Source organism: Rhincodon typus, chromosome 1 (assembly GCF_021869965.1).
Source record: "Rhincodon typus isolate 14 chromosome 1, sRhiTyp1.1, whole genome shotgun sequence".
NCBI lineage: Eukaryota > Metazoa > Chordata > Chondrichthyes > Orectolobiformes > Rhincodontidae > Rhincodon > Rhincodon typus.
The window spans coordinates 8351833-8366964 of record NC_063332.1 but is presented as its reverse complement, the minus strand read 5'-3'; the positions used below and the strand labels follow the sequence as shown (position 1 = coordinate 8366964).

At 42.0% G+C, this 15132-nt stretch overlaps 1 protein-coding gene across 9 annotated transcripts in view; it reads left to right on the top strand.

Moving 5' to 3' along the window:
• Positions 1-209: 209 nt before the first annotated feature.
• The window catches only part of aup1 (AUP1 lipid droplet regulating VLDL assembly factor), a 39115-nt gene continuing 24192 nt past the window's right edge, over positions 210-15132 (top strand). For 5 of the 9 annotated variants that reach the window (XM_048596305.1, XM_048596294.1, XM_048596314.1 and 2 more), the window contains exons 1-4: positions 210-453; positions 1296-1433; positions 7377-7527; positions 10837-11024. In XM_048596305.1, the coding sequence (XP_048452262.1) occupies positions 413-453; positions 1296-1433; positions 7377-7527; positions 10837-11024 (518 nt within the window). In that variant the 5' untranslated portion in view covers positions 210-412. Of the gene's footprint in view, positions 454-1295; positions 1434-4223; positions 4360-7376; positions 7528-10836; positions 11025-15132 lie in introns of those variants that run through there. The other 4 variants (XM_048596318.1, XM_048596288.1, XM_048596283.1 and 1 more) reach the window with 2 other exon arrangements.

Below are 15132 nucleotides of genomic sequence, written 5' to 3'. Positions count from 1 at the left end.
ATGTGAGAAAGAATAGTTGTAGAGCGCATGCCCATTGAATACAGGCCCCTCATGGGCAAGGGGGATTCTGAGGGCAATCGTGCCGCGCTGCATGCTGGGAGTTGTAGTTCCGTTTGGACCGACGCAACCAGGAGATCCTGGAGACAGTGGACTACATCCCCCGGCAGACGGTGCGCGAGACCGCGCCTGCGCGTTGCTGACCCAATGCCGTTACGCCACGGTCAGTTTTGCCAACATGGCGGCGACGTGCTGAGGGTTAGAGGTACAGAGTCAGAGCGAGAGAGAAAGAGGAGGGATGGTGGTGGAGGGTGGACGTTGCGGCCTCTGAGAGGAGAGACGGGCACCGGAAGAGTTTCCAGGGACAGGGAGCAGGAGAAGCTGGGATCGGGGCCTCAGCTCAAGACCCGGAGCAATGGAGAGGCCGAGGGTGCAGCAACTGCTGGAGTTCAGAAGGTGAGAGACTCAGGACCACACCGACTTTAAAACTGGCCGCAGTGACCATTAAACTGGCCACACCGACCTTTAAACTGATCACTCTGACCCTCAAACTGAATACATTGAACCTCTCACTAATCACACTGACCAATAAAATGATCACACTGACCCTCAAAACAACTACTCTGAGCGCACTGGTCTTTGAAATGTCCATGCGAACTCTTCAGCTGTTCACTGTGACCTTCAAATTGACTACAGGGTCCACACTGACTCTTAAACTGGATAGATTTAACCCGCCAAGCATCCAGGACTGTTCATTTTCTATATACGAGCACCTGTTAGTTCTTAAATTCTCTGGGATAGTGTCTGGCCAAATGCTTGCCTTGGTACCAATTTATGTTGTCTTACTTTGACATGTTTAGTCTCCCTACTGCCATTGCAAGCTGTGTATTTTCACACTCAACAGAATTTCTGCTGAACTCTTTGACTTTACTTCCTGACCACTTGACATCACTCTGTGCCTCTGGACAATGAAATACTTGGTCAGTTAAAGTTTAAATCACAGTTTCCCATTTTTGCACCTTAATCTCGCTTTACCCTGAATACAGTCACACTGAAATGACTATAGGATAAATGTAAGAATGGAAATAAATGCATGGCCAGGCACAGAATTTAAGTTGGCTCCGTTAATTTGCAGGAAAACCCAAAGTAGGGATCTTGCATTAGGTACTAGAGATGGAACTTTTCTAAGCGTTTAACTTCTAAGAGCAATTTACCTGTGACTTCCCCATCTGCCACCCTCTTTCCATCCCTTAAGACATTATGCGAAGTTCCTGAGTATCTTTCTTTTGCATTTGCAGGTTACCTACAGATGGCTTCATTCTTGCCCTTCTTGTGCTCTATGCTCCTTTCGGGATCTGTTTAATGCTTCTCAGGATATTTATTGGCCTTCATGTTTTTTTAGTCAGCAGTGCTCTTCCAGATGGCCTTTTGCGAAGGTAGGTTCTTTTCCCCTCCTCCGTGTCCTCCAGTCATTCTCAATTAAAATTAAAAACACAGATGGAGTCCTTAGGGTTTTGTTTTAATTTTTCTTTACTTTTTAACAGATGGGTATTAAGTGATGATCCACCAGGATTGGGTGGGAACGATAGAGTGAAAAGAAAAGAGGTTTAATTTGGAAGGTAGAATTGGCTGATGATGGTAAAATGGAGACATTACCTAGAATGTATATGGTAGAACCAGATTAACAGCCTGACTAGCCTGCACTCCTTATGAGCCCTCCTACCTTACAATATCTAATCCTACTGGTGTACCCTTCTGTACATTTTTCAAAATTGTGTTTAACTGACTTTCCCTGAAATATACCTGAGTTTCAAGTATCTCTAGAAGAAGGCTACAGTTCCCTTGAGATAGAAGGCAACAGGTAAAGTCACTACGTTGCACACATGTTGTCTACCTGTTTTACTGTGATCTGTGCCAATATGTAGAAAATATGTAGATTACTGGGGTTCAAAAAGACACAAGTGCCGAGTTGAGAAGTACAGAATTCTTAGATCTGACAGTATTTGTTTAAGACGCTGTTTCCCCTGGCTGGACCATCTAGACAAAGGGGGGTACCCATTTAAGATGAAGATGAGTGCGTTTTCTCATTCACCGGATTGTAAATTCTTGCACTTCTCTACCTCATAGAGATGTGGTCGTCATATAATTGAGTATATTCAAGACTAAAATAAAAGGAGTCTAGGGATATAGGAACTGTGCAGGAATCTGGAGTTGATGGAGGAACTCAGCATGACCATATTGAAGAGAAGAGCAGGCTTGATGATCTCACACTGCAGCTATTATTCTTTACATTGTAATAGTATGTGTATGGGTATTGGCGGAATATCATTGTTGCAACTCACATTGGAGCAAAAGAGCAGCTCATCACCACCTTACGCACCACTCAGGATGAGCGTCCATAATTCGAGGATAAAGAACCCGTGTTTGTGTTTGTGTCCTTCAGATGGCGGTGATGAGCTGCCTTCTTAACCCACCAAGGTCTGTTTCGTGTCGGTACGCCCACAATACTGTGGGGGAGGGAGTTTCAGGATTTAAACTTATTTAACTTTGCCAATATCCTGCACTCAGAGTCTTTGTAATTCATTTTGGAATAAAATCTCCATTTCAGTAAAAATCTAGTTAATTTTCAATTTACAAATAGGATGAAAAAAGAGGACTTTTGAAATTAATTTATGGGACGTAAATTTTCTTGGCTGGGGCGGCATTTATTGTCCATCCCTCTAAGTGTCCTGGAGCAGATGGTGGCGAGTTACCTTGAAAGCTGCTCTCTAAGGAGCCCTAGGGACTTTCTGCTATGTATCTTTTAGATGGTACAGACTGCTACTACTCAGTGTTGATGATAGACGAAGTGACTGATGGAAGATGCAGTACCAATCAAATGGGCTGCTTTATCATGGGTGGTGTCAAGCTTCTGGGCTATTGTAGGAACTGCACTCAGGCAATTGGGAAGTATTCCATCACAGCCCTGACTTGCGCCTTGTAGGCGAAGGACAGGCTTCGGTATGTGAAGTTGTAAAAGGGGAGAATGTTTATTAAAATAATACAAAATGTTATGATGCTTTAACTCTCGCTGCACCTTGCAGTGCTGTAATGAAGTAGGGCTGCACTGTCTGAGGTGCCATCTTTCTATAAGAGATGCTAAACCCTGTCTGCCTTTGGCTAAATGTGAAAGATCCCAAGGCACTATTTAAAAGAAGGAGAATGGATTTTTCTCTGGTGTTCTGGACAATATTTATTCCTCAAAGAACATCACTAAAAATCACAGCAAAATGCTGTGAAACTTGGAGCTCTGAAATAAGCACAGAACGTGCTGGAGAAACTCAACAGGTCATCCTTGGATAGACAGATTTAATATTTCGAGTCCAATGTGACTTCTGACTATCATTAAAAGTCATTTGCTTGCAGTATTATTATTTACTGTTTGTGAAACTTATTATAAGCAAAGTACATCTCGTTTTATAAATTATAAAAGTGACCTCATTTCAAATTCAGAAAGTCATGAAAGGTGCTGCAGGAGTATGTCTTCATCCTCTAAAACATGGACATCTGCCTTAAGTCGCAACTGTGCTGTTCTCTCAAACTCAAATCACACAAGTTAGACGCAAGATAGTGATAACAGGAATCACTGGAAATATGTGACAGCTGAAGTGGTCAGAAAAACGTCAGTATTTTGATTGTTAGAACAGTTTCTCACAACCATTAATCTCTCTATTGATGTGACGGCGCCAGGGACCCGGGTTCAATTCCAGCCTTGGGCAGCCATCTGCATGGGTTTCCTCCCACGTCCAAAGGTATGCAGGTTAGGTGGATTGGCCATGCTAAATTGCCCATAGTTTCCACGAATGTGGGCTGAGTGGATTAGCCATGGGAGATACAGGGGTAGGGTAGGGGGTGAATCTGGGTGGGATGCTCTTCAGAGGGGAGATGTGGACTCAATAGGCCAAATGGCCTGCTTCCACACTAGGGATTCTATAACATTCTCTACATTTTTTTCCCATCTTTTTTTCTCTACACCTCATAGTAGAAATGCTAGAGAAAACTGTCTTAAGTTGTCAGGGTGGGTGAGGGAGGAAATGGTGCATGGTGCATTGTGCCAGTGCCACCTTTTATCTCCCTTAGACCCGTACTCAGGGCTGTCCTTGTCTCATGAAGGAAATGGCAGCTTAATGTTTTGGGTTCAGACAACGGGTGACCTCCTGAAACATTGACCTATCTTTTGTCTTCAGGTGCGGATGGGTCTGCCTTGTTTTTTCAGCTTTTTCTGTCCTTGGTTTATAAGTTTATACCGTAGAGGCATGAACGCTTCCAGGCATAGTTCACGTGGAGATTGATGACAGCTTTGGATCTACCAGATCTGTGCTGGTATGTATTTTTAAAGCATGTTAGAGAAGCGGTAGTCTAATCCTATTTATACATAGCAACTTTCACTCTCTTCAGATGTCCCAATGTTCTTTCCAACAACAAATTAGCTATTAAAGAGTCACTTCAGCATATGCAACAGTCAACTTACACTTAACAAAAACCCACCGACACAATGAGATGAATAAAAAGAAATAACTTCTATTATTAGTAGTATCTCTCTGGACTACGAGCCATCCAAAATGTTTCCCAGTCCACGTAGGGAATATGACAATCAATTGACACACATCAAGCAGTGACTAAGTAAAAGTTTTTTTAGAAATTGAAAGAACTGCGAATGCTGTAAATCAGGAACAAAAACAGAAGTTGCTGGAAGAGCTCGGCAGGTCTGGCAGCATCTGTGAAGAAAAGATCAGAGTTAACGTTTCGAGCCCGGTGACCCTCAGAACCGGTTCTGAGGACAGACCTGCTGAGCTTTTCCAACGACTTCTGTTTTTGTCTATGTAAAAGTGTTTTAAATCCTTGTTTGAAGGTTAGGTATTAGGTAGAGCACCTGCCAAGCTCTTTCCTTTGCAAAATAGTGCACTGAAATCTTGTATGTCTACCTTGATATAGCATATCATTCGAAAGGCAATCCTCCCTCGATACTGCAACGTTGTTACCTTTTGACTCTGTCCTCTGAGTTGTGGCTGATGGATCACTTATTTGTTATCTGTAAAAATGGGATATACCCCAGGTGAAAAAAGGTGGCATCGTGGAAATTCCAGAAACATTGTGCAGAGTGTGAAACTTTTGTAATTCTGAGTTGTTAGCATGGTCAGTTTGGGTGATTGTAACAGCCAATCCAGGTTGGTGAAAACAAAGCAAGCTCAATAGGGGATGTCACGTCAAACAGAACATGATATCCGGTCATGTTCTGGGTGGTGAACAGGTGAGGCTGATGTGTTTTATTCTGCATGTCATTGTTCTTTACAGTCACTTTGAATAAAGTCAGTGTACTACAAGCAGCCTTTGGGTGAAAAAAAAGTTAAGGTGAAGCTGATTAATTCAAATCAGTGCTCCAAATTTTACAGAACAGGAATGACTGCAAATTTTTGCAGAATAGTGATAGCTGTCTGTTAGCTAAGTCTCCACATGAAGTATATCATGTGCAAGGGGATTTTTGTTAAAGATAGTGTCCACGACTGAACAGCATGTTGGTATTCCCACCTTCTTTTCATTTGACAAGGGAGCTGGGCCTACTGCTCGGAGCTGAAATTTTTCTTATTGTTTCCAGGTGACTATAAGCCAGGCTGAAACTGACAGTATTTATGACAGTGGGTACCTTGTCTTTACAATTTTACAAACCAATTCTAGTACTGACTACAATCATACACATAGTGCGTAGGGTCCTATGGTGCAGTGATCATGTCACTAACTGTGAAGCAGAGGGTCCGGGTTCAAGTCCCACCTGTTCCAGAGGTATGTAATAAAATGTCTGAGTAGGTTGATTGAACACCAACCGGTAGCGCTTGGCTCATGCTCACCTTTGACTAGGTTCACTGAACTTGGTAAGTGATTGTGGTCCTATTTCTATATGTATATTACTTGTTTCTGATTTAGTTTAGAGACTCTGAACAAAGCGTCAGAGCCACAACTGTACCCTGATGTTGATTCCTGATGCTATTTTGTTAAAATCTAATCTGACATTGTGTAAGATTTTCAACATTTGAAACTCATGTGTTTGGTTTTGAAAGCTCTGAGGAAGGGTCAACGGACCCGAAACGTTAACTCTAATTTCTCTTCACAGATGCTGTCAGACCTGCTGAGCCTTTCCAGCAACTTTTGTTTTCGTTTTACTCTTTAGCAAACCTCTCAAGCTCCTTTCTTCCCTCTTCCTTTCTCCTGCCAGATGCAAGTTATGAAACGATGTATTATCTAACCACTGCTGCTCGATCATCTCCATTACAATCTCCCACTTTGTAATTGTGAGCCTCTTCTCTTCATCAAAACAAAATTCTGTGCTCTGATAAATGACGAGTTTATTTTCAATTTACCAAAGTGCTGGAAGGTGACTAAAAAGGGCAGAATGTCTCTTAAAATAATCTGATACGGTGCATCAGTTCATGGCCTTGTGAACCACTAATCCTAGTGTGAAATCAACAGAATGTAGCACTGTCAGAAGGGTAGTCTTTCAAATGAGCTGTTGAAATTGTCTACATTCTTAGCTAAGGGAGCCCTGGCTCTATTTCAAGGAGCATAGTATTGCTTTTTGGTGTCCTGGCCTCAACAAACAGCAAAAAAAATTATTATTCTTTTGTGGAAGCTTGCTGTGTACAAATTGCCAGCCAATGTTTCTTGCATTGCTGCACTAACTTCTTTATAAAGTACTTCATGATTGTAAAGCAGTTCTGAAACACTGAGGTTATGAAAGATGCTGTATATAAATGTCATTTTTTTAATTTGCATTTTCAGTTTCAGTCTTGTATTCAGTAGAGATAAGGACAAGGCCAGGAAACAATGTTTACCTTGTAAATAGCTAACAGCTGAGCTAACAGAGGGGGAGGCAATGGCCTAGCAGTATTATTGCTGGATTGTTAATCCAGAGACCCAGATGACATTCTGGGGACCTGGGTTCGAATCCCGTCACGGCAGAAGGTGGAATTTTAATTTCAATAAAATATCTGGAATTAAGAATCTAATGATGGCTGTGAATCCATTGTCGATTGTCAGAAAAACCCATCTGTTCACTAATGCCCTTTCGGGAAGGAGACTACCATCCTTACCTGGTCTGGCCTACATGTGACTCCAGGCCCACAGCAATGTGGTTGCCTCTGAACTGCCCTCTGGGCAATTTGGGATGGGCACTAAAAGCTGCCTAACCAGCAACGCCCTCGTCCTGTTAATGAATAAAGGGTTTGTCTCGCTAATGTCCAGTTTTGTGACAGGGTATCCCTGATAGAAAGAAACTGTATAAAAATTGTTTGTTATTTAAATTCTAAGTAATGTTTATAACTTCTGCCTTTTTCTGGATCATGCAGGGTTATCGTGCGGGCAATGTGCACAATTCTGGGTGTAATTGTTTTACAACGTGGTTCAAGGCATCGAGATAAAAATATCAAAATCTACATCTCCAACCACATCACCCAGTTTGACCACAACATATTGAATTTCCTTACACCCTGTCACACGGTAAGCTCAAGTATTATTAAGCAAGCTTGTATGTGTATTTACTTGTATTTGCATAACACTTTGCTAACTGCTGGATGTTTGCGCCAAACACAAAGCTAGTTCTCACAGTTTGTTGATTTGCTTTCCTTGTCTCCAAATCCTAAAAAAGAATCTTCAGGAGCAGGAAAGGACAAGTGAAAGAAAACATTCAAACACTTGTTCATCTCATCCCATAGCCCCTCCCTTCAGAAGTGATTTCTCTGTTTGTTTCACTGGTCTTATCCAATTCACCTGTTCCACATTTTCTAATGCCCTTTTGGTGAAAGTGACCCACACCCACCTTTACCCTCACCTCAGCCTTCATTTTTAATGTGTAACTTTCTTAGCGTACATTTTGTCTGTCCTGGAATTTGAAGTCACTCAGTTGAGTTCCTCGGCTTCGTTGACTAATTTCCCTTGTAAGCTTAGGACAAGTTGGCTGAAGACAAATTTTGCCCAGTTTGTGATGTGTTTGGTCAGAATGTTGCTTTGCGTCTGATGCTGGAACAATGTATTCCTGAAGCCAAGAATTAAGAGCAAGAGTAAGCCTTTCAGCCTCTTTGAACGTGCTGCACTGTTCACTAGAATTATTGCTACTTCATGTACATCTTTCCATATGATCCCCATGTTCCTTGATTCTTTCATTATCCAAAAATCTGTTAGTCTTTGAACTGTGTAAACGCAGCCGCAGACTAACTGGAACAGTAGGCAGTTCCAGATATTTACAGCACTCTTAAGTGAAGAAATATCTCCTCATCCTAGTCCAGGCAATAACCCATCCTGACACGATGGGGCCCTAATTCTAAACTTACCAAAGAGGAAACATCCTCTCAGTGTGTCAAGACTGCTTAGAATTTTGTACGTTCCTCTCCTAGTATTGACATTTCCACCCTTGGAAAAAGTCACTGTCTACCCATCCTATCCAAGGTCACCTTTCAGCTTCTGATGCTGTTGCGAAAACAATGCAAGTTTGTGCAACCTCTTCTTGTAACGGATGCATTTCAATCCAGGCAACAACCTGATAAAGCTCTTTTGCACCCTCTCAAGTTTCCACATCCTTCCTATAGTGTGGTGACCAGAACTGCATACAGTACTCCAAATACAGTATAAGCTGAAACATGACTTGCCAACTTTAATATTCGGTGCCCCAATCAGTGAAGGCAAGCAAGCCTTCTTTACCACCTTGTCTACTTGTGTTGCCATATTAAAGGAGCTATGGACTTGCCCTCCCCAAGATCCCTCTGTATATCAATGCTCCTAAGGATCCTGGTAGCCATGATGAGGAGGTGCCGGTGTTGGACTGGGGTAGACAGGGTCAGAAGCCAGAGGTAATAGTCCAGTAGGTTTATTTGAAATCACAAGCTTTTGGAGCACTGTGCCTTCATCAGGATTTGTGGATTTGAACTATAGGAAGAGGCTGAGTAGGCAGGGGTGTTTTTCTGCGGATCATTGGAAGCTGAGGAATGACCTTATAGAAGTTTTTAAATCATGAGGGGCATAGATAGGGTGAATAGCCAAGGGCTTTTTCCCAGGGTGGGGGAGTCCAAAACTAGAGGGCATAGGTTTAAGGTGAGAGGGGAAAAATTTAAAAGGGACCAGAAGGGTAACTTCCATACAGAGGGTGATGCGTTATCAAACAAGCTGCCAGAGGAAGTGGTTGAGGTGGTTACAATTTCAAGATTGCAAAAGGCACCTGGATGGGTATACAAATACGAAGGTTTAGAGGGATATGGGCAAAATGCTGGTAAATGAGGCTAGGTCAGATTGAGATGTCTAGTTGAGACTGAGTTGGACCGAAAGGTCTGTTTCCATGCTGTATGACTCTGATGCTCTCTCTTGGGTGTTCTCTCTCTCAGGTGCTCTCTCTCTCTCTCTCTCCCCCTCTCCCTCTCCTTCTCCTCTCGGCCCCTGTCACTGTCTCTGTCTCTCTCTCTCTTTCTATCTCTCTCTCGGCTGCTGGCCCTCCCTCTCCCTCTCGCCCGCCGTCTCGCACACACGAGGTAGAAAATTACCAATAATTCTAGTGAGTAGTGCAGCACGTTCAAAGTGGGATTATTGTGAATAGGCCAGTGGGCTCAATGGGCCAAAAAGCCTCTTCTGTGTTGTATGACTTAGTGAGTCTCCACACATTAATGTTTTTCTGGAATCTTACGTAGGCTAGACCGGGGAAGAATGGCTGATCCCTTTCCCTAAAGGAACTTAGTGAACTACGTGGATCTTCTGGACAATCAAGACTGGTTACATGCTTGCTATTATGCCAGCTCTCTATTCTAGAATTTATAATTCAAATTCCACCATCTAATATGATTTGAACTGATTTCTTCAGAATATTGCCCTGGGGTTCATGAGTGATATAACGTATACATCATCACCTTCCCCAATTTTGATTCATAAGGTATCCCATTAAGAGGCTAGTCGGTTATGGTTTTGTGTGATCTATCATTGTATCTCCTAAGTCTTCCTTGCACTTTTTAGACAAAAATGTGGTTCACTGGTATCTGCAAGTTTAATACTTTTCCCATCTCACAACCAAACAGGGTGCACTTGTTTTGTATCATAACATGTTTGAGGCTGTATCTCCTTTCCCAGTGGTTTGAGAGGTTATCCAGAGACATGTGTGATAAACACCAGTGGTTACAGGTTGGTTAGGTAGAATCTGGGCATTATTTTCTAGTCTCTTCTAGTATTGTTCCAACATTCACATCACAAAACTCCAACCCCATTGATTAGGTGTTCCATATTGTTATGATCACAGCTGATGTTATTAACAGACAAGTCAGATCCTCGACTGAAACCTGACTTTATAGATCAAGTTGTTTTTAACGTAATGGTCTTTCACTGAAACAACGCAACAGAAGTTTAGTAACCAAAGAAATGTTGAAATAAAATAAACAAAACTATCTACTTTTAACACATGTTCAAAGATTTCTAAGTACATAGTAGATGTACAATCACATCAATCCCTAAAACATTCCTTTATAGATTAAGAAAAACAACAGTCTTTCTAAAGTACTGAAAATATACCTTAACATACCCAAAAACACAGTGGCTAATTGCTAATAGTACTATATCCCAGTGGCTTCAAGAGCAATGAATAATGAGCAGAATAGCATCTTGCAATCTTGCACTATTAGGTGAGTCAGCATTTGGGAAAAAAAGGAAGCTCTGTGGTTCAGTCTGTGATTCTTCACTTGGCACCTCAGTATTAGCCCATTAGATGCATTTTGTAGTCGGTATACGGAAGCCTTTGTTTCATATTCTGTGTGAGTTAATTTAGCTGTTTGTGTTTAGCCCTTGCTAGAGGGACATTCCGGCTTTGTGAGCTGGGCCCGTGGATACCTGGAGCTGGGGTGGTTGGACAACCGGACACGCTTGGCTGAGGCACTCAAACATTACAGCTGTCTGGATGGAGCACGTGGTTTGCTGCTTTTTCCAGAAGACGAAACCACCAATGGAAAAGTTGGGCTTCTGAAATTCAGGTACAGTTCATAATTCATCATATTTAGAATGTAGGGACATAGGGTGTGGTTCATTTAGGGAAATAGGGAGAATTTTCATTTATAGAGTGCCTATCATAATCCCTGGGCATCCCAGAGCACTTTGTAGCCAGCAAGGGATTCTTTTGTTTTTGACTCGTAATGACTATTCAAAGAGAACATGACAGCCAATTTCCACACAGAAAGTTTCCCAATGAGCAACATGTTTACAATTATGAAATTGTTTTGGGACTGTGTTTAAATTTCAGATAGACATTAAGATGGTCATGTAAAATGCTCTGAAGTCATCCTGAGAGTAAGCCTGGAGTCAGCGTGCCAAAGAAGTCATTGGATTTGAATCGTTAACTGTTTGTCTGTCCACAGATGCTGCCAGACTTCCTGAGTTTCTCTAGCACTTTGTTTTTATTTCATATCTCCACCAGCCAAAGTATTTTGCTTTTATTATGGATTTTCTTCCTGACGTTTTTCCTTTTTAACTCTGTTTCGATGTTTGAAAATCACTGTGACGCCAGGGCTGAGAGAGTGGCTGAGTGAAAGACCCATTTTGAGGAATGTTAAAGACCAGACCAAACCCCCTCGAAACATGTCAGTGAGATAGCCTAGATCTAACTTTTTCATATTTTAAAGGCCAGATGCAATTTGATTGGTCAAACTACCAGTCTTGAAGCAAAACATTTATTCATACACTACAGTTAAAATATAACGAAATAAAGAAAAATTGGAATAACACAACTCTACTAGAAAACTTAACAGAATAATAGATTATTTAAAGACTAAACAGCAACTGTTCCAAAATAGTAACATTCCATAAACACACCCTTGGCAAAGGCAAATTCAGTAAAATAGATTGTCTCACATGCAATCCTAGCAGCAGAAAGAGAGACCCCAGCTTTTAGCTGTAACAGAGAGAAGAAAAACAGCTTCCACATCCAGCTTCAAGACACCAGCAGCAATTACTACTCAAAGCTAAAACTAAAAATCCTGGCTCTGTGGTAGCTTGACCCCACCCATTCAGGCTGCTTCCAACTTTAATAAAAAAAAACAAGGTGTCAAAAGCTGTTTATTTCATTGACATTAGAGCAGACTGCTCATCACCTGTATCTCAACCTTTCTTCATGTTTAAAAAAAAGGACAAAATACACTTTTAAAGCCATAGTGTCATCGCTGAAGGAAAGGGCATTTTTTCAGGATAGGAATTATAGCTCCAAGATTGGCCTAGTATTGGAATCCCTCATTGCAGAAAGGAAGATTGTTGTGGTTGTTGTAGGTCAAGGATATCTGAGCAGGAGTTCCTCAGGATGGTGTCCTAGATCCAGCTATCTTCAACTGCTTCATCAATTACTTTGCCTCAATGTAAGATCAGATAGTGGGCTTGGGCTGAAAAGTGGCAAGTAATACTCGCGGCACGTAAATGCCAGGCAAAAACCAGCTGCAGTAAGAGGCAGTCTAACCATTGCCCCTTGACATTCAGTTGTTACCATCACTGAAACCCCCCCCCTCCACTATCAACATTCTGGGGTTACCATTAACCAGAAACTAAACTAGACTAGTCATATAAATACAGTGGCTACAAGAGTATGACAGAGGCTAGGAATCTTGCAACGTGCAATTCACCACCTGACTCTCCAAAGCTTTTTTTTTTATTCATTCATGGGATGAGGGGAGTTGCTGGCTAGGCAGCATTTATTGCCCATCCCTAATTGCCCAGAGGGCAGTTAAGAGTCAACCACATTGCTGTGGGTCTGGAGTCATACGTAGGTTAGACCAAGGAAGGATGGCAGTTCCTTCCCTAAAGGACATTAGTGAACCAAGGATGCGTTTTTTTCTGACAATCAGCAATGAATTCACAGTCATCGTTAGATTCTTAATTCCAGATATTTATTGAATTCAAATTCCACCATCTGCCGTGGTGGGATTCAAAGCCGGGTCCCCAGAATGTTATCTGGGTCTCTGGATTAACAGTCCAGCGATAATACCTCTAGGCCATTGCCTCTCCTTGTCCACCATGTATGAGGCAAGTCAGATGAGTGATGGAATACTTCACTCTTGCTTGGATGAGTGACATTTCAACAAGCTTGACCCCATACAGAACAAAGCAGCCTGCTTGATAGGTACCACATTCACAAATATTCACTCCCCCCCACCACCGCAACTCAGCAGCAGCAGTGTGCACCACCTACAAGATAGTTCCTTGGCATCTTCCAAACCCATGACCACTTCCATCTAGAAGGAAGAAAGGGCAGCAGATACATGGGAGCATAACCACCTGCAAGTTCCCTCCAAGCCACTCACCATGCTGATTTGAAAATGTATATCAACGTTCCGTCCCAGTCACTGGGTCGAAATCCTGGCGTTTCCTCTATAACAGCACTGTAGCCTACCGACAGCACATGGACTGTAGTGGTTCAAGAAAGCAGCTCACCATGGCCTTCTCCAGGGCAACGAGTGATAGGCAGTAAATGCTGGCCCAGCCAGCAATGCCCAGATCGCATGAGTGAATTTAAGAGAAAATGAAATGCAGCGGTTGTTGCCGCTCTAATTTTGCAACTGTTTGAGAAGCCCTGTATTACAAGAGATTAAAGGTAGGTTTAGGAAGATCTGTTAGAAAGAAAGTGCAAGAAACCTTTGTGCTAACATCAGATACTGAGAGTCTGCAAAACTCCAGAAAAGTGTTGAGAATGTCAGATTGTAAAAGGTTTCAAGCTGCCATGTGAGAGATGCAAGAGAGTTTGGCTGTTTAGCTCTTTGGTTCATGAGCCGTTCAACCTAGATACAAAACTCAAATTGTAATGGAGAGAGATGCACAGATCAGATTGCATAATTTTGGAGTCTGCGTAAATCTGGGAGGGAGCATGTGGAGTTCCAACAGTCTGTAAATGGAAATTCATGCTTGGATTGAAAAAGCCAAATTCACAGCAAATTGAAATGAATGGTTCAGAACAAACCCTTGGGTGCTAAGAATTCCTTTAAATTGAATCCAGGAAAAATGAATAAATACGTAAAAAGGTGTTGTGAAATATGCGTGAGGAAAATTTTTTCACTTTATCTTAGATGAAAAGTTTTGTGTTTTAATAGATAAGTTGCCAACAAAGATAGCATTTAGGTCATTGTATCTATTGACATTTGCTTCAGTAAACGTTTTAAAATGGGAAGTCCTGATGTGTCATTCTGTCAGGTGTTAACTGGAAGTTCAGAATTCATTTAAAGAGTTACCAGTCTCCATAGGGATCAACAAACTAGTAATGATCAAATGATGAAGGGTCCTGACCCGAAACGTCAGCATTCCTGTTCTTTTGATGTTGCCTGGCCTGCTGTGTTCCTTCAGCTCCACACTTTGTTATCTCTGACTCTGCAGTTCTTGCTATCTCAATGATCAAATTATCTGCTTTACATGTTGAGATCTGTGTTGAACAGGACACTGGCAAGAACGTACTTGATAAATACTGCAATGGATTCTTTATATGCACAGGCATTTAGAGGGAATATCAGTTAACTATCTCATCTGAAGGATGGTAGAGTCATAGAGTAATACAGCATTGAAACAGGCCCTTCGGCCCAAACTGGTCCATACTGACCATTGTGCTATTTCAGCTAGTTCCAATTGCCTGCATTTGGTCCCTATCCCTCTAAACCCTTCCCATCCATATACCTGTCCAAATGTTTTTTAAATGTTGCTATTTTATCTGCCTCACCACTTTTTCCAGCAGCCCATTCCATGTGTGCACCACTCTCTGTGTGAAGAAGTTGCTCCTCAGGTTCTTCTTAAATCTATCACCTCCCACCTTAAACCTATACTCTCTAGTTTTCAATTCCCCATCCCTGCGAAAAAGACAATGTGCATTCATTCTACCTATGCCCGTCATGATTTTATACACCTCGATGAGGTCACCTCTCATTCTGCTATATTCCGAGGAATAAAGTCCTATCCTTGCCAACTTCTCCTTATAACTCGGGCCCATTAATCCTGGCAACGTCCTCGTAAATCTTCTTTGCACTTTTTCCAGTTTAACTATGTCTTTCCTCTAACAGGGTGACCAAAGCTGTACACAATACTCCAAGTACGAACTCACCTCTGAGAAAGCAGAACTTC